Below are 22951 nucleotides of genomic sequence, written 5' to 3'. Positions count from 1 at the left end.
GTGCTGGCTTGCGGCCATGGAAAGGATGACGGATATGCTATTTATGGAATGGAATGGATATGGAAGGGTCCTTGACTAGCTGGTTCAGTCGGCTCATACTCATAGTGATGTCTTTGATGGATTGATTGGATTGGATTGGGTCGGACTGGCATTCTGCAATTGGTACTTGACACGATAATATTAATAGCTTTTTTCTTATTCATTAAATATGGAATATTTGATCTTGTACTATCTGATTCTTAAATTGGTGGTCGTTGGGTTATTTTTATTTTTGTTCGGTCTTGTCTTGGGCGTGTCTTACAAATGTCTCATTTGTGATGAGGGTTGGGTTTGATAAGGAAAGACCCTGACAACCTATAGTTAACGGACTAAGGTAGGTAGGCGCACGGTCACGGGGGCGCATGAGGAGGAATTGCCTAAAGAGTGTGGTTTGTCTTATCTTTTGTCGAACCGAGCTTGACTATCTCCTGCTTTGTAACTACTAGTTAACTCACTAACTAGCCTGCGAAGGTAGCCAGGTGCAGGATTAGGTGCAGAGAGAGCTTAGTAGATAGTTGGATGATTATATCGTACCCAGTTCGTTCCATTCAATTCAATTCGACTTAATTCGTATCAGTCATCTCACTCATTAGTTAGGTAGTTAGGTAGTATCCGTAGGTACTACCATCAATCCAAGACATCCATAACCATAAATAAATCATCATAAATAACCGTAGATAAATAGTTGGGTCAGGTAAGATTAGATCACATCTTCCGTCCCTGCACCGCATCTAACCGCTGAGACAGGTTTCGGACCGCCTCCGCGACAGCGCGATATCCTTTCGTTGCGGCCACGAAGGTCTCGTGCTTCGAAGGGTCCGAGGACTCGTGTGACGAGGGGGGTTGGTGGACGCCTTTTCCTCCGCCTCTTCTTCCTAGGCCTAGCGCTTTCAACCCTAGGCCTTCGGTTCGGAGAGATTGGAGGTGTGTGATGAGGTTTTTGGCTAGGTTTCCTCCTCCGTGGATATTTTCTTGGTTTTGTTCTTGGGGTTGGGAGGATGAGGAGGCAGACGGAGAATCATCTTCTCTCAAAATAATCCTCTCAATCGATTCCAAATGATCCTCTACGGTCGCGAGGTCGCTGGCCAGCGCGTCAGCCTTCCCTTGCATTCGCGACGTCAGCTGATCGAGATACGCTTCTCGGCGGGAGAGTTGGGCCGATGTGATTTGGGCGGCGCGGGCTTGCGCTTTAGCGTGAGCCGCTTCATGTCCGTGTTCCCCGCCTCCGCCTTTTCCTTTTCCTTTTCCTCCACCTCCACCTTTACTAACGTCCCCATCGGCGGGTGCAGGTGCGACTGCTCCGCCTCCTCGTGGCGGTTTAGTGTCGGCAGTCGTAGCGATCAGATTATCCACCGCGGAGCGTAAATCCGCGCTCAGGGAATCGAGTTTCCGGGTACCTGCACGCGCGGCATCCCAGAGGCCTGAGAACTCGAGTTCCAGTTCATGACGACTTCCGCGGAAGGCGGTGCGTATGTCGGTTTGCAGGGCGCGGAGCTGCGATTCGCCTTGTTTGAGAAGCGGAGGGAGCGGGGTGAGTGTGTTGAGGGTGGATGTGAAGAGGCGTTCGAGGCGCGTGGCGTGGTGGCTTAGTTGTTCTTCGGGTGTGAGTGGCGGGTGGTTGGGAGTTCTTGCTTTGGTGGTGGTGCTGGTGGTGGTGAGTGATTGGATGGGATTGTGAGGGAGGTGGAAGTGAGGGGGTGAGCAGCTGGATGGGTAGAGGGATGGGATGGCAGGGATGGAGCAGAAGAAGGTTTGGTGCTGGGTGATGAGTTCGGGGAGGACGAGGAGGTGGGCGATTGAGCCGAGGAGGAGGGCGTTGAGGAGGAGGCGGAGGGTGGGTTGTAGATGGTGGAGGAGAGGTGGTTTGTTGTTGGTGTTGTTGTTGTTGTTGTCACTGTCTGTGGCGTTCTGGGGATGGATATCTTGGTCGTGGTTTGGTTTGCTGTCCCCTTGAGAGTTTCGGTCTTTCTGCGGGGATGGATTTGAGGATTTGGGCTGCGTTCTCTCCCTGTCACGATGTCTGCGCTTGATCGTGTACTGGGGCGATCGCACGTTCGGCGCTATCCAGGACGCTTCCGGCACGGGCGTCTCGTAGATCGACGGCATGATCAGCTCCGGGCCGGAGATGGACTCGACCGAGGTCGCCATGGACTCGGATCCATAGTCACTAGTTCTCTTATCGCGGGGCGACGACGGGGGTTTCTTTGTTTGGTCGGGAGTGGCACGCGAGGCTGGAGTATTGGAGACTTGTCGGGCCTCGTGCCGGTGCTTGTTTGGCGGCGGCGTAGCGGCCGCCTCGACCACCCAGGAGTCGCCTAGGATGGTGCTGTTGGCAGACATGGCGACGAGCGGGAGGAAGGTGAGTGGAGTTGGAATGGGATGATATTTATCGCTCGGTAGAAGCCGAAGCAGTCTCGACTTGGACCCTCTGACGTAGTGTTTGTTTGTTTGTTTTGTCTGGATATGCGCTAGGCCTAATCGGGTGATGAGGTATACAGCCGGGAGGTTACATGTTGATGGTGGTGGGCTATTCTCAAATTCTTCGTTGATCTATTTGACTGAAGTGGTAGTTTCAGTGCTAACCTGATGGCATCTGACTCAATATGTACAATCAAGGCAGACTCGCGTAATATTGTGCTCCTTCCTCAATCCCCCCGCGAACCCACTCTTGCACGGCAAGGTGCTGGAATAACCGCTCCACATACTCTCCAGCTCTGCCCTCCAACTGAATACCATAAGTCCTGCACCGCGAAGCAACCGGGGCGAACATCGCATCGACGATTGTAAATTCCGTCCCCGCCAACCAAGGCCCGCCGAATCTCGTCAGTCCTTCTTCGAACAACGCATTGAGCCGAGCGATATCCTTCTGAAGACCCTCGCTGCGTACCTCCAACTCCGCCTCCAATGCAACATTCATCGGACAGGTGCTCCGAAGCTCCGTAAACCCAGAATGCATCTCGGCAGACGCACTTCGAGCAAACGCACGCGCAACAGTGTCCTCCGGCCAGGAATTGGGGTATTTCTCGGCGATGTACTCGCAGATGGCGAGCGAGTCCCAGACAACGATCGAGGTGGGAGTATCGTGTAGACAGGGCACTTTGGCTGTCGGAGAAAAGGATAGGAAGTCTTGTTGTACGGCGCCCGGTTTGAAGAAATAGACTTTTTCTTCGAAGGGGATTTCGAGGGATTTGAGGAGGACCCATGGACGCATGGACCATGAAGAGTAGCGTTTGTTGCCGATGAAGAGGGTGAGTGTCATAGTTGCGAGTGCTTGGAGATTGATGGTGTCAGATTTCTGACCTGAAACTGACTTTGCGTTGAACTTGCTACTTCTATGACTGCGATTATGAGTCATCAGGGCGGATTTGCTCCGCTTAAAACCGTTTTATGATATATTTGAGGAACTCTAATGCCTTCTCCGGTCAAGCTGGCCCTTGATCGAGTCCATGTACCGCTCAAGAGAAAAAGAAAAAGGATAGAGTAACTGAATGAGATGATCGTGAAGGTTGTTGTAAGGAGCCGAGGTGCTATTACCTAAGTTTTGCGTATATGAAAAATGGCTTGGCAGTTTGCATCACCGGCCCCCAACCATCTTCATCTTACAGCACAGAATTTCTCCAACTTTTCCAGAAACTACATTAATTTTTTCGTTAACTACCGAATATGAAGGATACGTGCCTACCAAGTCATGCGGATTGTTCACTTTGGTCCTCGTCCAGTAACCGTTTAAAGTCCCTGACGAGATCCTGGAGAAGATCACACAGGAATATTCGAGCAGGCCCGGCCTCCCCCTTCTCCAATTGCAGAGCTAGAAACTGCCAGTTAATGCGCTCATCACCAAGCACTTCGTTCACCTCAAAGAAAAGTCGGGTGTCAATGCGAGTCCTCCAGTAGGGCCCTGGGAGGGTCCATCGAAGAGCTTTCTGGACTTTCAATACGTCTTTATATCCCAAGTAATCCATGATGGCATACTGGATTTCTGCAGGTAAAAATTCCAGTTGTGATACCACTGGCGGATTCCTAGGTGACACTCGAGCTCGGCGTTCCTTTTCCGCATTTCCCATCTTTGCTCTTTGAATCAAAGACCGGACGAGATTAGATTTGATAGGGTTTCCTATGAGACGGAAAAAATTAACGCGGTGGTCAATGTGGAGGAAGTTCAGGCATGGTAGACTGTAGTGCTTAGGGAAGGAAGCATCGTACGATTCGATTCCATCATTCTTGGAATCATTCTTGCATCTGGATCCTTCCTCATCCTATCATATCTGTTCTGCAGAACGCGAGAAAGAAGCCCTAGATTTCGCTTCTCCCCCACATTCTGTCCCAGACACATCTGAATCAGCCGCCAGCAAACAGTGTGAATGAGGTAGCCTACTATCCTCTCGCTAGCCTTGGAAGTTACTTGGGTATCGTTCCACGGCATGTCTAGTATCACCGGAGAGATATATCGCGGATCGTTCTCCTTAGGAATCCCTATGACCCCTTGCTCTGGATCCCAGGGGACCGTAAACCGGTTGTATATACCTCTCCACCACTGGGCGATTCCTGTGAGGTGGTACTGGCCTGTCTTTGGTTCGTAGATGACTACAGTGACATTAGTGTTTGTACTGTGACCTTTTTCAAGCGATGACTTGGTTCAGGATATGCCACTGTACTCATTCGGTAGAGATTCCAACAATCTGGGTAGTCCCAAAAGACCATATTCTCGACATCAGCCGCTCGGCATGGCATAGGTTTAGGTTCCGGGTCGTTCAGAAAGAAGGCCCGAAAATGCTTGGAGAAGAAGTCACATTGACACACCGGGCAGTATGGGCAGTCTTCATATGGTTTGGGGTTTCTTCTGAAAGGCATGAACTTGTAGAGTTTTTGGAGTGCTTCTTGTAGATGAAGTAGGAAGGGTATGTGTTCAAAGAAGCCAGAAGGTTGTGCATCGATGTCATGGTGATGTTGGCCCCGGCCTATCACGTGTGTCTGTACTTACCCTTCCATGGATCAATGAGTATTCCCTCAGCCTATATGAGGATTTGGCTACTGCACATTGGCACTTTTTTTCAGTTGAGGCAGAAATTCGAGGCCTCTATATAGATTCTAGCATAATTAAGAAAAAAGACGAAACCGCTAGGGACGGATTAGGTTGATATCTCGCAGATAGGGTGATCCTTGGCTGTCCGTGAAGAAGATATCGGCAATTTGGAGACAGTGGTTTATAATATTGAATACCTCGTAACTAGGGAAAGCCTACTCTGTACAGAGGTTTTGTATGTATGACTGCTGTCCTTATTGAGAGCCACTAGACATGGAGATCCTTTCGAGAGCATCGTTCATGCTGTCCTGGTAGACCGACTGTCGGTTGACTTGGTCATTGCCCTAAGCAGATATCCTATCGATTCAACGGAATGTAGGTATATGCTCAGTGGGTAAAAGTGAAGTGTTATTCTAAACTACTTGCTTCGTTGAAGATATATCAGCTGCCTATGCCAAGGAGTCACATGACTTAGGCATATCAGCTGAATAATGGTTCCAACACCGACCGTCACTACCGCTTATCGGTTTATATCCAGATGAGGGACCAGACGAGGAGGTCGCTCGAGGATAAGCTCCCCGTCTCTTGGGTGATAGACTCGGGGAAGTCGTGTATATGATACTCGAGTTTTTCACTATTCAAGTTCTTGATTCATTGACTGACTGTTCAACATCATAGGACGTATAGCAGTTGTCCATATACTCCAGCCGCTCCGCCACGTCGTCCCACCGGTAAAACCGCGCATATCGTCTTTGAAAAACAAGTTCTTGAGATATCTGGGCAGCTGGGTCTCCCCTTCTAGCCAGATCGAGTCGTGGGTGGAACACCCGAACCTTCTCACTTGGGTGATCAAAAATTGACACTGGACGAAGGACTAACCCAATGGATTGATGTTATATCCGAATAGCCCCTTCGTGCTCGGTGGTTGTACCCTTCCTTGCTTGGGAACCATTCGTTCAATATAACATCCCATAACCCGACTATAAGGCCTTCAGGGCGTTGGTCGTTTCTTTTAGCTCTCCTAGAAATCCGAGGTTGTTTGCTGAGAGGAAGAGCGTTTTTCTATAATGAAGTCAGGATGAGATACTTGAATTCTACAAGAAAGGGACGAGTGAATAATGAGGACTGATACTATGTAGAAAAGTATTCACTAAGGGTCATATGAAGTCGTAGACATAGGTACATTACTATAGAACGAGCACATCTATAATATGAGATATCCACCTTGGTGGTCGCTTCTTCTGATTGTGTACTCCCTATACTACACTTTACATAAGGCATGACTACGGTGCAGGCACATGATAGTAGCCTTCATCACCATGACATCGATGCCTAGATTTTCTCCCTCACACATATCCTCCAATTTATCTGCCCCTGCGAAAGGCTAGCCACGAATAGTATCAATGATGTCAGAGTTTTTCAGAAATTCTAGCGTGCACCTCCCTACCAGATCTCAACCATTTCAACCGGCGTGCCCGGTCTGCGGGTGTTGTTTCGCCTTTAGCTTTGACTTTGAGCTGCGCAGGCCTACATTTCAGCCAAACCTAGGCCGGGGTCCGTATACCCAGTGGATTATGTCGAGACCATGATGCCTGGGGTTGATCCGAATCACTGGCTCACCTACCGAATGAGTAACTTGACAGACATTAATCTCAGACTTAGACTAATATTGGTGTTACTTCAGTCATCCACAACTCAGAGACGCACCAGTATCACTTGACCGGAATCGGCCATTTGTCATTTCCTATCAGTTCAGAAGATGGAACAATAGGGCTTGGAGCTCCCTGGGATCCTGAGCTAGGAATGATAGCACACCCACCAAGAAACGACCCTCAAGTTGCTTCTCATACGGTTGTGAACATATCGTGGCTGGATGAGTCAACGAGGTCCAGGGATGGTGCGGAACTCATGGGATACCTTATTCATTAAGTCTGTTGGCGGTTGATTCAAATGTGTCTGGGACTAAATGCGGAGAGCAGGAATCTCGGGGTTCTTAGTCGCGTGTTGCAAAGCGGAGTCCATGGAACCCCTTGGGCTATGCTAAGTTTGATGTTCAATAATGGTAAGAAGCTTTCTTCGCTCGATCCTTCAGGTTGGGTCTGCCGATAACTACCTGCATGAGCCGCTAAATATTATTTCTGTTCCATAGGTGATGATCCGATTGGATCTGAACTTGTCAGACATTTGATTGATTTAGCCAGGATGGCAGGGATAGAGAAGAACCGTCAACTTGGGGAGTCACCCCAGTTCTTGCTGGTGGAATCTAGAATCGAGTTCTTACGTGCGGAGATTCAGTACATTATTATGGATTACCTGGGGTATGATGATTTATTAAAGGTTCAGGAAAGCCTTCTGTGGACTCTTTCACACTCCTACTGGAAGGCACGAATTGATATTCACCTGTTCTTTGAGGTGCGGAAAGTGCTCTGTGAAGAGGGCGTTGATTGGCAGTATCTAGCGCTAGAACTGGAGAAAGAAGCCAAACCTGGCCGAATGTCCCAATGTGATTGTCTCAAGGGTATCGTCAGGTAATTTTATCGGTTACTGAACGAGGATCAAAACGAACCATCTGCGTGATTTGATGATGGAACATAATGATATATATTTGCTTACTAGAACGGGGTTAGGGCCAGGTAGGTAGTTCAAAATAGCTATTGGAGATGAGCTTGGTTTATTATGGACATGTTTGGATGCCTGGGGTGCAACCTGCCAAGTTATTTCCTTAGCCATGTCATATATGCAACGCCTGAGGGGTCCTTTTTCCCTTACAAGAACTCTCATGCTCATTTCTTCTAGTGATTATTCAATCCAATTTCACTTTATCTGCCAAGTTTGAGATTGGTGGTTGCATAGCTACATGTCTGCTTTCCTCGAGCGTTGCCGTTACTAGTTGCCATTTCTTCTCACGTTCAGAAGAACGATAGACCTGATCGTGGTATGGACTTGAAACTTTCTGTAGCTCTAGCCAAGAATAGATTTAAGCTTATCTGTGTTTCTACTTATAGGCATCGGTTGCATTGTACTCCGAATAACCCAAAACGGCGAAGAGTTCCCTCCGGCTAAGTTTTTTGCCGTCGGACCGTCCCCGGACCGGAGGGACCGGATGCCCATATTAGGCTTAGCGGGGTACTGCTATCTACTGATTGACATCATCGCACTCGATTGACATAAACTCAACCTACGCGGTCTAGACAGTTGCTGGCACGCTCCGGTACGGTCGTGCCGAGCAGCGGGATCTTCTAGCTTGTCCCTGGTGATATATTGTATATTACCCCTGCATCCAACTTCCCCATCCAGTCTTCAATCAGGACCGACGGTCCGTCGCGGTCCGTTTCTTCTCCAGCTCCGCGTGAACCCCGCACAAACCAGAGTCGCGGTCAATGAAGACTATTGGAGTCTGGAGGGAAAGATAAGGAAGTCAATCCGCTCCAATCCATTGACGAGTCCCTTCTCTTTCCTCGTACCCCAATCCTAAACAGCTGCCGTCGCATTGTGCAGCTCCTTACAAACACTTCCACCATGACCTCAAACAACGCTTCCTACCTCATCATCGGCGCCGGCGTCTTTGGCGTATCCACGGCCTATCACCTCATTCAGAAATATCCCAATGCCTCGGTGACTCTAGTTGATCGAGACGCATACGACGCCGACTCTCGCGTAGCCGCATCGTGGGACTGGAACAAGGTAGTGCGCGCCGACTACGACGACAAGGTCTACTGTCGACTCGCTCTCGAGGCCCAAGACATCTTCAAGTCGAATCCTCTCTGGCAGCCGTATTTCCACCAGACCGGCGTCTACTGGACCTGTCGCAGCAGCTACGCCCAAAATGTCATCACGAACCATAAGGAGCTCGGTCGCGACGACGACATCATCGCTCTACCGGTCGCCGAGGCCCGGAAGCTATATGGTGGCATCTTCGATAACGCCGACTACACCGGCGTCAAGGAGGTTTTGATCAATCGCGCCAGTGGATGGGCTGCTGCTGGCGATTCACTGAAGGCTGTCACGAAACGGTGCCTTGAGTTGGGCGTGAAGTATGTGACGGCTGACGTTGCCGCGCTGGAATTCGACGGCCGTGGCTCTTGTACTGGTGTGAAGACGAAATCGGGTCAGATATTGTCGGCGACGCATGTTATCGTCGCTGCGGGCGCGTTCACGCCCACTCTGTTGGAGTGGAGTGCTGTGGTGAGCGGGAATCCTGGTTTGCGAGCTGGGGAGCGGATTCTGGCCGCTGGTATCACGACGGGGATGGCGCAGCTCAATGAGGAGCAGTATAAGAAATACAAGGACATGCCGGTTGGCTTCCAGGGCTACACGCCCGAAGAGGGTAAGATCTTCTGATGTATGCGCATGAAAAGCGAAGACCGCTAACTGTCCACAGGCAAGCCCTTTATTGGTACCCTTCCCCCTACCAAAGACGGAGAGATGAAATGGTGGGGCTCGAAGATCTTCACAAACACTCGAGAAGTGGTGCCTGGGAGTCATATCTCTTCCCCTCCGCCCACATTCGACTACAACCAGTGGAAGGTCCCCGGGCCTCTGAGGCAGGACATCGTCGAGTCGCGGAATCTATGGTATGGGCCCGCGAGCGCGGACTGGAACATGACGAAACACCGAATTTGCTGGTAAGTATCTGACTTCCAGGGTCCATGACAATTGACAAGTAGTTGACAACTCAAAGGGACGCTTTCACCACGACCTCCGACTTCATCATCTCCCCTCACTCGGCCTCGAAGGGTCTCTACGTCGCCACTTGCGGTTCTTTCCACGGGTACAAGTTCTTCCCCGTGCTGGGCAAGTATGTTGTTCAGATGCTGGAAGGCGAGTTGACGCCCGATTTGGAGGAGAAGTGGGCCTGGGATCGACAGCGTCCGGATTCGTCTGAAAACGTGGAGTATCCGAACGCTGAGATGAAGCATCTCTTGCAGCCTGCGGCGAAGCTATAGTGGGGGTTTGAAGTGCTCTTAGAACTGCATTGGAATTTGATCGTTACCAAAGCGCATTTTCATTTGATTATGATAAAACTTGTATATGTTTTGGGGTAGTAGGAGTAGGTAGAATAAGACAAAGGCTAGAGATTCATGAGTCAAGTATGTATGCGAGAAGTAAAATTCTTCATTCAAGGCCCCTTTCTGTTTGTTGGTTCAATTACTATTTTTTTTCTTGGATATCATGAACTGAAATATCTCAACTTCAATCGATAAACTTTTTAGGAGAAGGAATATCTTTTTATATTGGTCGCGGTATGTACAATCTATTCTCTTCTAAAGGCAGGCCTAAATCAACATATAACATCGACGTAGCTCGACAGAGCCCAAAGTCAAACCCAAGACTCAACTAGTCCCTTACTTCTTAGTAAAAGAAATCTGCAAACCTCCAGGATACGACAAAGTAAAATCATCCTGCCTCAACGGCGCCGCATCATCCTTAAGCAAATGCAGATGATAGCGCGTGAAGAGATATCCAAGAACCAATATGATTTCAGCCGGAGCAACACTAAACCAAGTTTCATTTCAAATTAGCACAGTAATAGAATATGGTAGTATCAGAGAGGGGAAGACTTACTTTTGTCCAATGCACATCCGTGCCCCTTTGCAGAAGGTGTATATCCATTGTTCGAACTTGTTGCTGTCGGGTGTTAAACATCGGTCGGGGTTGAATACACGGGCATCTGGGCCCTAGGCTTCTTTGCTTGTGTGCATTGTATATGTGGACATTCCAACGATGATCTGTATGAGTAAAGGGTTAGAGGGAGAGCAAGAGATGAGGGAGGAAGTGGTTTTAAATATATGTGTGTACTTACACCCGGAGGAACCACTTTACCGTCGACGATGAACGGATCCCCCTCGGGAACTTTTCGAGGCAGTCTCCCAGGAACAGCCATTCCGATTCGGATGCATTCTTTCACCACGGCGTTCTGCAGCTCATTAGTCATTTACTCGGCGCAATTATCCGGACAAACGAACTTAGATTGAGGAGACACTTACTAGGTAGTCACATTTCTCCAATTCTGCAAGACGCAAAGCTCCATGTTCATCAGACTGAACCTTTTCCAATGCCTTCAGTAGCTTGTGGTGGATGGATGGCCATGACAGAATCTGAAAGATCCCCGTTGTGAGAGTTGACGCGGTGGTATCAGCTCCGGCAATGAGAATGTCGATAGCTTCGTACACCTCGTCCGAGTCCGAGAGCTCCTGTAGACGGTCAAAAACCACCGGATGCGAGCTCGTGTTTCCCTTTTTCTGCCAATGCCGCATGGAAGATTCAGCGTACTAAGGAGGACTTTCGGTTAGCTGGAGTTCTTTCTTATTCTTATTCTATTCTTTTGCTTTCATCACTAGATCAGTGGTCAGCTACTCACACTATGGATATCAAGAATCATGCCCACTTCAGGATTCAGCTTACGGACGGCCGGTTTGGGAGAACTTTCGACATGCGTCGCAACAGGGGGCTGAATTGCATATCGAGAATACTTTTCGAAGCGACATCAAAGCCTCTCAGAAACCAGGATCCGAAACCATCGGATTCCTCATTGATGAGTCCTCCGGATTTAGCGCTAACATGGGCAGTCGATACAGGTTGTGTGAATGTGGCATGATTGCTACTCAATAATCATGGACATGAGATGGTTTGGGGTGAGGACGGGCATACGATCCTTTTTCCGGCAATTGAGGGTCAAAACCGTGACATGATCATGCTCCTACTGCAGCATAACATGCAAGAAGGGTGGAAGAAAGATGATGAATTTCCGCTGACTTTATGCCGGGCATCGCGACTAGGAAATCTTTCGATAGTGAAGCTGCTGATGGAATCTCATACGGCCGGAGATGTGAAGAATGCAATTTATCAGGCAGAAATTGGTGGTAATAGGATGTTGTGGAAACGCTGATAGATGTAAAGTTGTTTACTTCTGATTGAAGGCAGCCTTTGTGTCAAATCATGGTCCCTGTTATCTAGCCCATCCTATGCCAGCTGCTCGGATTATTCCTTTTCCATCTATACCTATACCTCTAATGAAATTATCCATATCACTTTCCAGCCTTGGGCTGGAGTTTTCAATTTAGGCAAAACCCAGCACTGCCTACTTATTTTGGCTGCCTTGCATCTCTCATTCAGTACTCCCAAGACAGTTCTGTGCACAGGTCCTTTCAGAACACATAAATATGGCTTTCCTCCTCTTAGTTATTTGATCATCATGACTCTCAAGAACTAACCCAGTTGCCTGCCCCTGCCTACGACATTCCTACATCATTTTTACTCATTACCCGCCACTTCAAATATTTGCTTCATTCTTCGTTGGGCTTGTCCACTTCTCATGTGCTGGTCATGGGTTTCCCCGAAAAAGTTGGCCTCGCCCGTTAAAGATTCCTCGAGCCAGAACAAGGATACAAAAAAGCGTGCTCTACCACCAAGCAAAATGCCATCGAATAGAGCCACCGAGGGTCCAGACTATGACGCGTAAGTTTTTTGCTCCAAGAAACAAGGAGCCTCTGCTCTTCTCTGCTAACTGCTTCAAGATTTCTCAGGTCTCCTCAATTATTTGTCTTCCGCGTCGGAAAGGACCAGACCGAGTATACGGTCCATTCAAATCCTATCGAGAGAACATCGCTCCCCCTGGGAGCGCTCATAAATAATGGACAAATGAAGGAGTCGTGCTCTGGTGTTGCCGTTCTTGAAGATGTCGAGCCACATATTTTCGTGGGGTTCTGTGAGTTTGCGTACTCTGGCACATACAAGACTCCGAGTCTCATCGGCGAGCCCGATGACAAGGGCCGACGACTCGGCAAGGTCAACAGCAAACCCGCCTGCAGTCTTCGTATTGAGCATTTCTATAGTGGAAGGGTACAGGAGAAATTGGAAGGTAGCTTCGACTTTTTGAAATATCAAACGGAGCCCGTGGCAACCACACACTCCCACTCCCCCGACCTGCTTTTCCATGCTGAGCTTTACGTCTTCGCCACCAAGTATCTCGTCGAGCCTTTACGCCAGTTATGTCTCAGCTCTCTGCATCGCGATCTAGTTGCGGCAGAGAGGAGATCGAGGCCGGTCGGAATCATCCTAAACCTACTCGAATATACTTACGCGCATACCGGCAATGTTGAACCGGGAGGAGAGTCACCACTTCGGGAGCTGGTTACTTTATTTGTCGCTTCCTTTGCGGGTTCTTTGTATCCAGAAGAACGGTTCAAGGAGATTTTGAGAGACAATAGCGAGTTTGGTCTGGCGCTCATCCAAGTTCTCCTGAATTTGTGAGCCGATTGGCGTTGAAGAATCTGAAAAGCTCATTGTATTAAGCTTCTATGCGCTCAACTTTTCAATTTATGTCCCTATTCCAGCCAAGTGATATTTGGATAATGTAAGGGTTTCCTTAAATAGTTGCTGTAAGTGGGTGTTTTCCGCGGAGTTTGCAAACTGTGCATCCTGTTCCAGCCGTAACCGAACGATCTTCTCTTGCGTTTTGCCTCCTGCTTGAAGAAGCAAACGTCCTTCGATAGAGTAACATGTAAGTCTTGACTCGTGTTCCAATACACGGCCTGATGCCTCCATATCCTTCTCGATGAGTTAATAGGGCTATGCTGCCAGGTCCATTTTGGTAGCGCGCCTTATTGTCTATAATTAGTATTAAACCATTGCTTCCACCTTTGCCTCTCATAAGTATCAAAGGCCATGTTGAATTTGACTCTTCTTTATTGTAGAAACGAGATAGATGTCTTTGATCATAGCTCGCTACAGCCGCTAATCGTAGATGTGGCATTTGGTATTTATAACGGTGTTTTGGTCGAGTCAAAGCTTTATAATCTCGGTGAATCTACCCTTGCATGCAAACCAAAACACATTGATCATGGGGTATTGACTCACTAAGCATTCAGGGCTTCAAAAGGACGTTGGTCAGAGTTATAACTACAGCTACTGAATAGGCATATACCATGCTCGAGACTTAACTTTCTGTTTACACTCAAATTACCACTGTAAATAGATACGAAGAGAAAAGAAAAAAGATGTGAAAGAATCTTATTCCGATCATTCTATGGTTGTATAATCCACAACCTGTCTTCTTTGCTCATTACGAAAACACAAGGTAAGACCGCAAGAAGCAAGCAAAAAAGGGCAGGTCACATACTCTTTCATTAATCAGAGTCAGATTCCTTCCCAGTATCGTTAATAGTAGCTAGTAATCTATATACCACATCTCGAGTGACCTCCCCACCAGAGAGAAAGAGCTCCTCGAAAGGCAATTTCTTGTCAGCACGGGTCAGGTAATCCGAGATGAAACTGGTTACTGTTATCCGAAGCAAGGAGCCACCAGGTTCGTCGCACGATGTATTTTCATATACGTATTTGAGAAAGTCCAAATACACGGCCGCGTTTCCACCGAAACCATCATCATCGGTTAAAATCTCCCATACATGGTGGCGAGCGCATGCCCGGAGGTCCTCAAAAAGGTACTTGGTTGCGAAGAAGTACAGCTGAGCATAAAACTTCAGATTTCGCGAACTGAAGATCGGTTTGGCTTTCTGCTTGTTCTCGTCGTCTTCATCGCTATCTTCCATTGTCGCGTCACCTGACTGGTCTGGATAAACAGTCTGTAGAGCAATTACTGGCGAGTGGATGACTCCTGTGTAGGCATAGTGGCAAAATGCATTGAAGACTTCAACCTCATCGTCCTCTAGGACTGCAACGCCTACACGAGACTCCTCCATCTGATCGTTGTTCATCAAGGCATGCAGTGGGGGTGATTGCGTCCGAAGAAGCTCGGAATGGATGTTAAAAGGCTTGTGGTTTTTTCCCACCAGAAATGTGAACATTGAGGAATTGTACACTCTCTGATCGTGCCTAGGTGGCTTTTTGCGGGGGGTGGTCATCGCAGGTCACGAGGACAGATAGATGGCTCCCGATATTCCTTCTTTGATAGAATTGACGAAAATGCACTGCACAAGGTGTGGCAATCGAGCAATGGGAGGGTGAAAGGAAAGATCTAGATCGGTTGCTTTTATATGAAAATGGGGGCTATGAAAAGAGCAAAACAAGTTGGATCTTCCGCGGATATGTGGGAAGATCCCTTTGAGATTCTAGAGACAGATAATGGAATCCACTAAACACTTGTATACATTTGTATTAGAGGTGTAGGTAATATATTTAGATCTACATACAAGCTTTAAAAACCACAAGCCTGATGATCGCACAGAATATCAAGCTCTAAATTCTAGAACAAATATTCTCTTCCAGCAACTTCTCGAGCTAACGAAAACCTAGCCTTCTTTATCTCCTAGCTGGAGCACCTGGAGACTATCGACGACAATACTAGGATGTTGGCTATTTCTTACGGTCCCCACGGGGGGTGGAGAGGCTGTTTATGTTTGCTACTTTTCCACTTTTCTTTTGTGTAGATAATTTGGGTATCTATATGGGTATGATTATAATGTTGATAATCGTTCGGATTTCTAATTAGACTAAAAAGTCAGGCTGACTGATGGTTCAGTCCTTGTAGTACTTGATATATCAACATTTTGGGACTAAGGATATATTTACGTTTTACACAACATACCATTTGCGCCCTGTTACGAATATGGTTAAGCGCTCAGTATTGGAATAAGTGATATTCCACTAGTGAGGGGCTATATGAGTTGTTCACGTGTATCTATCATCTTTCTGTTCTCTAACTAAGTCCACGAGCTCGCTCACTCAGTCAATGTTCACTTAGTTCTCTCTATTCTGTACCAGCTTCCTCTGACCAACCGTAGGTTTCACTACACGCCCTATCCCTGAGCCTAATTCGATCGTCTCTATCTCTTATTTACCTAGTAAAACACAGAATAATACACCACCTGCATCATGAGGAATTCTACCGGGTACTAGTCCAGTATATCGGGCACAAATTCAAGCCAGTCGGGTTTGAACCTACAGGCGATTGTAGCATTGCGGATGTCCCAGAACTCCGGATACCACCCCGCGCTTTCCCAATCCAGTAGACTGATCCTATAGTCCGGGCACCCGTCACGATCACCGAGCCTTTCAATCATTATGTTCTTCGGCTGAAGATCACCGTGAGTGAAAGCAATGCAGAGTCCGGTCAACCATATTCCGCAACAATCGGATATACGGGTCTGATTCCGTCTGGCGCAGTTTCTCGATGATGGCAAGATTCATTTCTGCCTGATTTGTGAAAGGGCCTGATATCTTGGGGTCCAACCCATCAGTCCAGAACACCCCGTCAAGGTACGGCTGGCGATTCAACATCCCGAAGTAATCTAGTGGCGGTATACTCCGTAGTTCCACAATTGAATCTTTGAGCAGATTGCATATCGTCACCTTCTCACTCTTACTGAGGGATGGCAATAACTTCTGGAGGGTATCACCCTGGATATATTGCATAATAATATAGGTTTTGTTAGTGTCAGGGTCCTTGAAGGCGGCGTGAACTTTGGGCACTGGCACTTTGCTGTTTTCTGCGAGATGTTTCATGTTTTCAGCCTCGATCATGGTTACGCCATGCCCCATTTTCACCGCGAAATCCTTGTTCACCCGGACGACTTTGGCGGATGGAGTTCTGTCGCAGCCTCGATCTCAGCGACAGTGGGTAGGCGAACGGCCTCAGAGGTGGGTTCTTTGGACATCCTATAGATAAGAGTAGGTTTCGTACGCTCTCTGGAAAGGCAAACAAGAAGATAACGCAAGGGAAGACTGGAGTCGTTAGACTTGAATCTTTACTGCCGGATGAGACAAGTTCATAAACACGCTGAGTCATGATATAGTAAGCTCACGCCGGGTTGGGCCTCCGATCCGGAAAAACTTCGGCATCTCTTCTTTGCCCCAAACGAGCTTTTCACGTCCTATGGATCTAGTCCTAGCGTGCGGCAATTGCTGGAAAGAAGAGTGCTCTTGCACGTGACACAGCCGTGCAAGGCGTTTATCGGTGGTTGTTCATTTCTGAACTTCTCAAGCCTCATTCTCACGTTGCAGACGTTGGTAGAACCCAGCGTCGACTGGGTGAATTGAATGCAAATGCAAGACTTATCGGGTTGTTCCGGGAGAAAGGCATCATCGGTGACACCAAACCAAGAAACGGTCAATTTGTGTAGTGGCCTGATGATGCCAGAAGACACAATCTCGTCCTCGGCAAACCATCGATGCATTTCATGCCTGAGGCATAAATGCCCAGCCTATGCGCACAACTTGTACAACTGCACAACACCATAAACGGCCTCTCCTTAGCAACTGCTCCCATATTCATCCGAATTTACTCAAAATTGATTCTGACCACGAATATTCTGGATTATTGATCACGTCTGCAGCCAGGTTGGTAAAAGTTTTCCCAGTTCCCAGGCGTCCCCAAGTCAGGTGGAGGGGAAAAGCTTCGCCTGGCCGTGACCCACTGGTAAGGCTGTAGGGCTGACCCTCATTTCCCTCCTCCCTCTCTCCCCTCTCCCTCCTTTCCCCTCATCAAACCCCATCAGATTTTATCGCCAAGTCGCTCTAATTATCCGGTCAGGATCAATCATCTGATAAGATAGTCCTTTTCCCTGTCTATAATCATCAATCATTAATTCCCTCATCTTGAGATAAGGGCCCGTGATATCCCACCGTTACATTTCCAAATCTTTCCGACGAGTCCACATTCTGGACTCATTTCTCCTCGGCTAAACCCTGTTCCAATAAAAGACGCCGATAATCGGTTGCTCGGACCAGGGAACCACTGCGAGAAGCTTAGCCATTACGTCTCGTCCCTGCCAAGTTGCCAATGGAAAACAAGCAATAATTTACTCGAGGGGCGTGGGACCCATTTCGTGCTCCTGCGCATGCCCTGTTGTCTTTACCCAGAATCAGGTGACATGTCCGGAATTTTGCTCGATGGGTGGAAAATTCTCATTACTGTAGATGCAAAACTCAAGGATTTCGAGATCTCGAACTCGCTTTCACGGATCCCGATAGAAGTCTGCTCCCAATGTGCGATTTGGTGCTCTGCACCCGAGGACACAACCATGTTCCGGAGAAACAAGGCCACACGGGTTGCAGTGCGGAATGGCGCTGAGACAAGATTCTCCTAGGATTAGGCAGACACCATTTGTGCCAATCTCGTGGCGAACTCATCCTCCACCCCTGACGCTTGTCTCCTCGTAGGGCTACTAGTCACCGGAGTGAGGCCGAGTGGAGACCCTGCGAGGATCCACTGGCACGCAACCTCCGGATCCTGATTTCCTGATGCCAGTGGAATTTCGGAAGGCCGTGTCAGGTTGCAAAATCTTATCTGATGGGATATATCTGATCAGATATCTCCTGTCCTTCTCGTTCGCTCGGTCCAAGGTTGAATGACAGCGCGAAAATGACGGTCGACCATAAGCAGGGTGTAGATACCAACGAGTCGTCGTCCGTCTCGTCGGAAAAGATCGTCGATGGTAAGGAGATTTTCTGCACTGTGGGATTGAACACACTGATTAACCCCTGAATCCGACAGACTCGCAGTCAGATGTCTTGCGAGCAGCAGGAATTGGTATCCAAGAGGATGACCCGACGGAGCCTGTCCTGACACTGCGCATGTGGCTTCTAGGAATTGCGTTCTGTCTCGTTGCCAGTGGTCTGAACACGCTGTATACGCTTCGAGTTCCCTCCATCACGATCTCGGCTTCTGTCGTTCTCTTGCTGACTTATCCTCTTGGTAAATTATGGGAGAAGGTCATTCCGAGCTGGAATGTTCCTTTGGGGAGTTGGAGCTTCAACCTGAACCCTGGCAAGTTCAATCAAAAGGCATGTTTTCATGAAACACAAAACCGCATCCTATGATGACGCGCGACTAATGTTGATTGACGCGTAGGAACACATCCTCATCTACATCATGTCCAACCTCAGCATCTACGTCCGTCTCGGTGCCGACGTCTTGACCGAACAAGAGATGTTTTACGGGCTCAAGACCGGCTGGGGGTTTAAGATCTTAATTACAATGGGGACATTTCTCACGGGCTTTTGTCTTGCGGGTCTTTTCCGTTCGGTCGTCGTCATTCCTACGGAGCTCATCTGGCCCGGAGTCTTGAGTACAACTTCATTAACAACGACCCTTCATCACGTCGGCCGGGGCGACCAATTGTATGTTGCACGACCTCATGTCCCTGACACATGCTAATGCAATTCCTGAAACAGCGCAAGTACATGGAAGATCTCACGATATGCCTTTTTCAGCGTCGTATTTTGCCTTTCGTTCTGCTGGTACTGGCTCCCAGACTTCCTCTTCCCGGCTCTAGGTTACTTCACCTTCCCGTGTTGGATCAATCCGAAGAGTAAGATTGTAAACCAAATCTTCGGAATGAAAACCGGCATGGGGTTGTTACCTTTGACATTTGACTGTGAGTGGCACTTGTTCGACTTTGAGGATCAAGCTAATTCCATTCAGGGAGTCAAATCTCATACGTTGGCTCGCCTCTCTTGATTCCGTCCTGGGCCATTGTAAACGTCTTTATTGGCTTGGTGTTTTGGATTTGGATCGTGGCGGTAGCCTGTTATTATACCAATGTCTGGTTTTCTGGGTATTTACCTTTCCAAAGCTCGTCCAGTACGCACCTTCCACCTTTGCTCCTTTGAGGCATTCTAACCAAGACAAGTTTACGACAACACTGGAGGAAAGTACAAAGTAGCCAAGGTCGTCAGCGCAGCTACTAATTATAAACTGGATGTGGAGAAATACCTTGCTTACTCCCCCGTCTACATGCCTATTGTCTACTCATTGAACTCGTTCGGCCTGTCTTTTGCAACGCTAAGCTCACTGCTCGTCTGGGTGATCCTCGAGAAACGCCATGTCTTGGCCTCCGCAGCACGCAACCTTCCTAAACTTTTAACTCAATCATGGAAACGAGATACATCCGAGGAGAGGACAGATAGTGCCGACGTGCCTATGTGGTGGTATCTGATTGCTTCCATTCTCGCCTTTTTTATGACCATCTTCGCCGTCGAGTGGTGGGAAACCGAGCTACGATGGTATGGTGTTCTTCTGGCTTGGGCTGTCGCACTGGTGTTTTTCGGTCCGGTAAGTTTATTACCCCATGCCAAACAAACAATTTACTCACAATATTAGCTCGCCCTGGTCTATGGCTCCTCTAGTCTTAAGATCAAGATCGATATCTTCTGCCGCATCGTCGCGGGATTCGTCTTTGAGGGTAAAGTCCTCGCCAATATCTGGTTTTTCGACCTCGGCTACATCAGCACCATCAAGGGATTATGGTTTGCCGAGGACATGAAACTAGCTCAATACTGCAACGTACGCACCGACTTTCTTATATCACTCCTCTTGATGAATCCACTAATATCATATAGATCCCCCCTCGCAGCCTCTTCCTCGTCCAATGCGTCGGCATGATCGCCGGGACACTCAGCTCGGCCAGCGTACTCACCTGGGCGCTCGGGCATATCGAAGGTGCCTGCACTTCTGACGCCCTCAACGGCTTCTCCTGTCCCTTCTCTCGCACCCACTTCAACACCAGTCTGATCTGGGGCGCCATCGGCCCTCGCCGCTACTTCAGGAGCCAGGTGGGCTACTCCGCTCTACTGTACTTTTTCATCATAGGCGCCGTGCTCCCCATTCCTGTCTTCTTGCTCAAACGCCGGTATCCCAACTCTCTCTGGCGTCGCGTGCACATCCCCCTGTTCCTCGGCGGACTGAACTATCTCCCTCCGGCGACGGGAACGAACTACGGCAGTTGGGCGCTCGTGGGATTGGCCTTTGGATGGGGTTTGAGAAGGAAGGTGTACGGGTGGTGGTTCAAGTATAACTTCGTTCTGAGTGCAGCACTGGATTCTTCGGTTTCCATTGCAGGAGTCGTGATCTTCTTTGCGATCTTTTATAGCGGGGCGTCGAAAGGATTCAGTTGGTGGGGAATGGAAGTTCATAAGGTATTCCCTTCCGTGCATCCCTGTTTATCTTTCAGATCAGCTAACGGTTTTATTCCAGAATACTTGTGACTGGAATGGATGTGCGCATTTGGATGTTCCCGAAGGGGGTACATTTGGTGTTTAGTGATACAGAACGATGGTGCATTGCGGTTTGTCAATTTCTTTTGACATATTGAACATTTCGATCACATTGTTTACGTTTGAGCTGTCAAGTTTAGTAGCGGTACAGAGTTGTACAGCATTATTTTATTCTAGCTTCAAATCTAATTAAGCGGCCTGCAGTTAGGCAGATGATGTTAATCATGCTTTCCAAGGAAAAGAGCAAGCTGCTCTATACCCATTTAATCCACCATTTGGCTGCTATATGGCCCAGACAATCATACCGAGATGAATACCAGGATGGCGTCGAACCTCCTGCAGTGCATCCTTCATGAAAACAAAACAAAATCAAACGCGCAATCTACTCTACTCCACCCATCCCAACACCTCTACCCAATCTCTCAAAGAAGTTTATACCTCCAAGCCACCACACACGAGATCACCATAAACGCCACAAAACCCCCCACGATCCCAAAAAACCACCCCAACCCACTAACCTCCTGCCCCGGCACCTCCACATTCATCCCAAACAACCCCGTCACAACATGCATCGGCACAAAGATCGTCGCGAGCACGGTAACCTTACTCAACACCGAATTAATATTCAAACTCAACCGCAAATTATTCGCACTCAACTGCGCCAAACAATTCGACTGCGACCGACTCACAATCTCATCGAAATGCGACAGACTCTGCAATGTCGTCACGAGATGATCTTGCACGTCACCAAGGTACAGGATGAAGTCTCCATCTGGGAAGACGGGGTTCTTGTCTTTGGCTTGGCAGCGTTTGACGAATCCGTTCAGAACGTCGAGTTTACCGGTGAGGCAGCGGATGAGGTGCGTGATGCGTTTGCGGAGGTTGTCGATGCGCGGGATTAGGGATTTTACGTCGTCGAAGCGCGCGATGAAGACGGAGTCTTCGATGGATTCGGATTCGAGCTCCGCCGAGTGGCGGTAGGGTTCGAAGGAGTCGACGATGTCGTCGCTGTTTTTTGTTAGCTAACTGTCTCTCATAGGTTATGGGTGAGGTGACATGGATGTGTCTTCCTTCAGAGATAAGGTTGACATGAACAGATGATAATCAGGGATCTGGAAAGGTGACACATACATCAAAGCATAACAAATCCAGTCACTCGACAAGACAGTCTCATCATGAAGTTTCCTCACGCGATCCCTAACCCTCCGAACATGGCTGCACCCACTCGGCGAGAAAGTGACCGTCCCGGTATTAAACACCAGAATGAAGAACACCGCCGAAGCGGGCGTCTTAGACGTGATAGTCGGCACATGAAACAGACTCTTCTCCTTCTTCTCCTTTTTCTTCCTCTTCTTCTCTTCTTTCTCATCCCCTGCCCCTTGACCTCCCCCAACACCTCCCTCCTCTCCTTCCTCATGATCATCATCCCCATTCTCATCCAAAAACGTAACCAGCGTCTGGAACGAAATCAGATAATAATTCCGAAACACCTCCACCTTCTCCCTCGTCTCGCGGGTCACGATATCCTCCACCGTGAGGGGATGGATATTCAATGCCTGCGAGAGCACCTCGACGTCCTGCTCCGTGGCATCGCGAACATCAAGCCACCAGGTCGGTGCGTCGGGGGTTCTGGGCTGGTCTTTGTGCGCGAGGAACTCGGGCGTTAGAATGTCGGTCCAGGTGGAGGAGGAGAGGATGGGGTCTGCTGAGGTAGAGGTAGAGTATGTGAATCGGGGGGCGTTGTTGAGGTGCATCTTTTCCTGATCTTTCTCCTGGTTTTTGCCTTGGGAGGGGTTGGGTTTGGGGATTTATGGACAGATAGGAGGGGGGGGGGGGGGGGGGGGCTTTATTTTTTTACAAAGGGTAAAATTTAGGTTAAACGAGTTTTAAATTTTTATTTAAAAAACAAAGAGGAAAAAAAAAATGCAAAAAACA

General features: G+C 48.5%; 10 protein-coding genes across 10 annotated transcripts; 3 read left to right on the top strand and 7 right to left on the bottom strand.

The window, feature by feature from the left end:
* Positions 1-744: 744 nt before the first annotated feature.
* Positions 745-2379, bottom strand: KD926_004232 (uncharacterized protein; the record flags this gene model as incomplete). The annotated part of the gene is made up of 1 exon (XM_053095056.1): positions 745-2379. One exon carries the CDS (start codon positions 2377-2379, stop codon positions 745-747), a length of 1635 nt encoding a protein of 544 aa, XP_052950244.1.
* Positions 2380-2650: 271 nt separating this feature from the next.
* KD926_004231 (glutathione S-transferase family protein) lies at positions 2651-3298 on the bottom strand (the record flags this gene model as incomplete). The annotated part of the gene is made up of 1 exon (XM_053095055.1): positions 2651-3298. One exon carries the CDS (start codon positions 3296-3298, stop codon positions 2651-2653), a length of 648 nt encoding a protein of 215 aa, XP_052950243.1.
* A 427-nt stretch (positions 3299-3725) lies between these two features.
* On the bottom strand, positions 3726-4103 carry KD926_004230 (uncharacterized protein; the record flags this gene model as incomplete). Its single annotated transcript, XM_053095054.1, has 1 exon — positions 3726-4103. The coding sequence occupies one exon, from the start codon at positions 4101-4103 to the stop codon at positions 3726-3728; it is 378 nt and encodes a 125-aa protein (XP_052950242.1).
* A 4478-nt stretch (positions 4104-8581) lies between these two features.
* On the top strand, positions 8582-10008 carry KD926_004229 (NAD(P)/FAD-dependent oxidoreductase; the record flags this gene model as incomplete). The annotated part of the gene is made up of 3 exons (XM_053095052.1): positions 8582-9389; positions 9444-9687; positions 9744-10008. 3 exons carry the CDS (start codon positions 8582-8584, stop codon positions 10006-10008), a joined length of 1317 nt encoding a protein of 438 aa, XP_052950241.1.
* Positions 10009-10407: 399 nt separating this feature from the next.
* KD926_004228 (uncharacterized protein) lies at positions 10408-11497 on the bottom strand (the record flags this gene model as incomplete). The annotated part of the gene is made up of 5 exons (XM_053095051.1): positions 10408-10558; positions 10628-10740; positions 10866-10979; positions 11050-11334; positions 11468-11497. The coding sequence occupies 5 exons, from the start codon at positions 11495-11497 to the stop codon at positions 10408-10410; spliced, it is 693 nt and encodes a 230-aa protein (XP_052950240.1).
* Positions 11498-12479: 982 nt separating this feature from the next.
* KD926_004227 (uncharacterized protein) lies at positions 12480-13315 on the top strand (the record flags this gene model as incomplete). Its single annotated transcript, XM_053095050.1, has 2 exons — positions 12480-12520; positions 12589-13315. The coding sequence occupies 2 exons, from the start codon at positions 12480-12482 to the stop codon at positions 13313-13315; spliced, it is 768 nt and encodes a 255-aa protein (XP_052950239.1).
* An 875-nt stretch (positions 13316-14190) lies between these two features.
* KD926_004226 (BTB/POZ domain-containing protein) lies at positions 14191-14868 on the bottom strand (the record flags this gene model as incomplete). Its single annotated transcript, XM_053095049.1, has 1 exon — positions 14191-14868. One exon carries the CDS (start codon positions 14866-14868, stop codon positions 14191-14193), a length of 678 nt encoding a protein of 225 aa, XP_052950238.1.
* Positions 14869-16102: 1234 nt separating this feature from the next.
* KD926_004225 (uncharacterized protein) lies at positions 16103-16561 on the bottom strand (the record flags this gene model as incomplete). The annotated part of the gene is made up of 1 exon (XM_053095048.1): positions 16103-16561. One exon carries the CDS (start codon positions 16559-16561, stop codon positions 16103-16105), a length of 459 nt encoding a protein of 152 aa, XP_052950237.1.
* Positions 16562-18383: 1822 nt separating this feature from the next.
* On the top strand, positions 18384-21062 carry KD926_004224 (sexual differentiation process protein Isp4; the record flags this gene model as incomplete). Its single annotated transcript, XM_053095047.1, has 9 exons — positions 18384-18456; positions 18516-18733; positions 18873-19141; positions 19196-19398; positions 19446-19604; positions 19654-20075; positions 20124-20306; positions 20363-20938; positions 20997-21062. The coding sequence occupies 9 exons, from the start codon at positions 18384-18386 to the stop codon at positions 21060-21062; spliced, it is 2169 nt and encodes a 722-aa protein (XP_052950236.1).
* A 143-nt stretch (positions 21063-21205) lies between these two features.
* Positions 21206-22770, bottom strand: KD926_004223 (magnesium transporter CorA family protein; the record flags this gene model as incomplete). The annotated part of the gene is made up of 3 exons (XM_053095046.1): positions 21206-21214; positions 21535-22024; positions 22148-22770. 3 exons carry the CDS (start codon positions 22768-22770, stop codon positions 21206-21208), a joined length of 1122 nt encoding a protein of 373 aa, XP_052950235.1.
* Positions 22771-22951: the final 181 nt, after the last annotated feature.

The sequence above is a fragment of the Aspergillus affinis genome (assembly GCF_023601865.1).
Source record: "Aspergillus affinis strain CMG 70 chromosome Unknown NODE_201_length_38900_cov_87_659223, whole genome shotgun sequence".
In the NCBI taxonomy this organism is placed as follows: domain Eukaryota; kingdom Fungi; phylum Ascomycota; class Eurotiomycetes; order Eurotiales; family Aspergillaceae; genus Aspergillus; species Aspergillus affinis.
The sequence above is the reverse complement of the archived record's forward strand: the minus strand, read 5'-3'. Positions and strand labels throughout refer to the sequence as shown.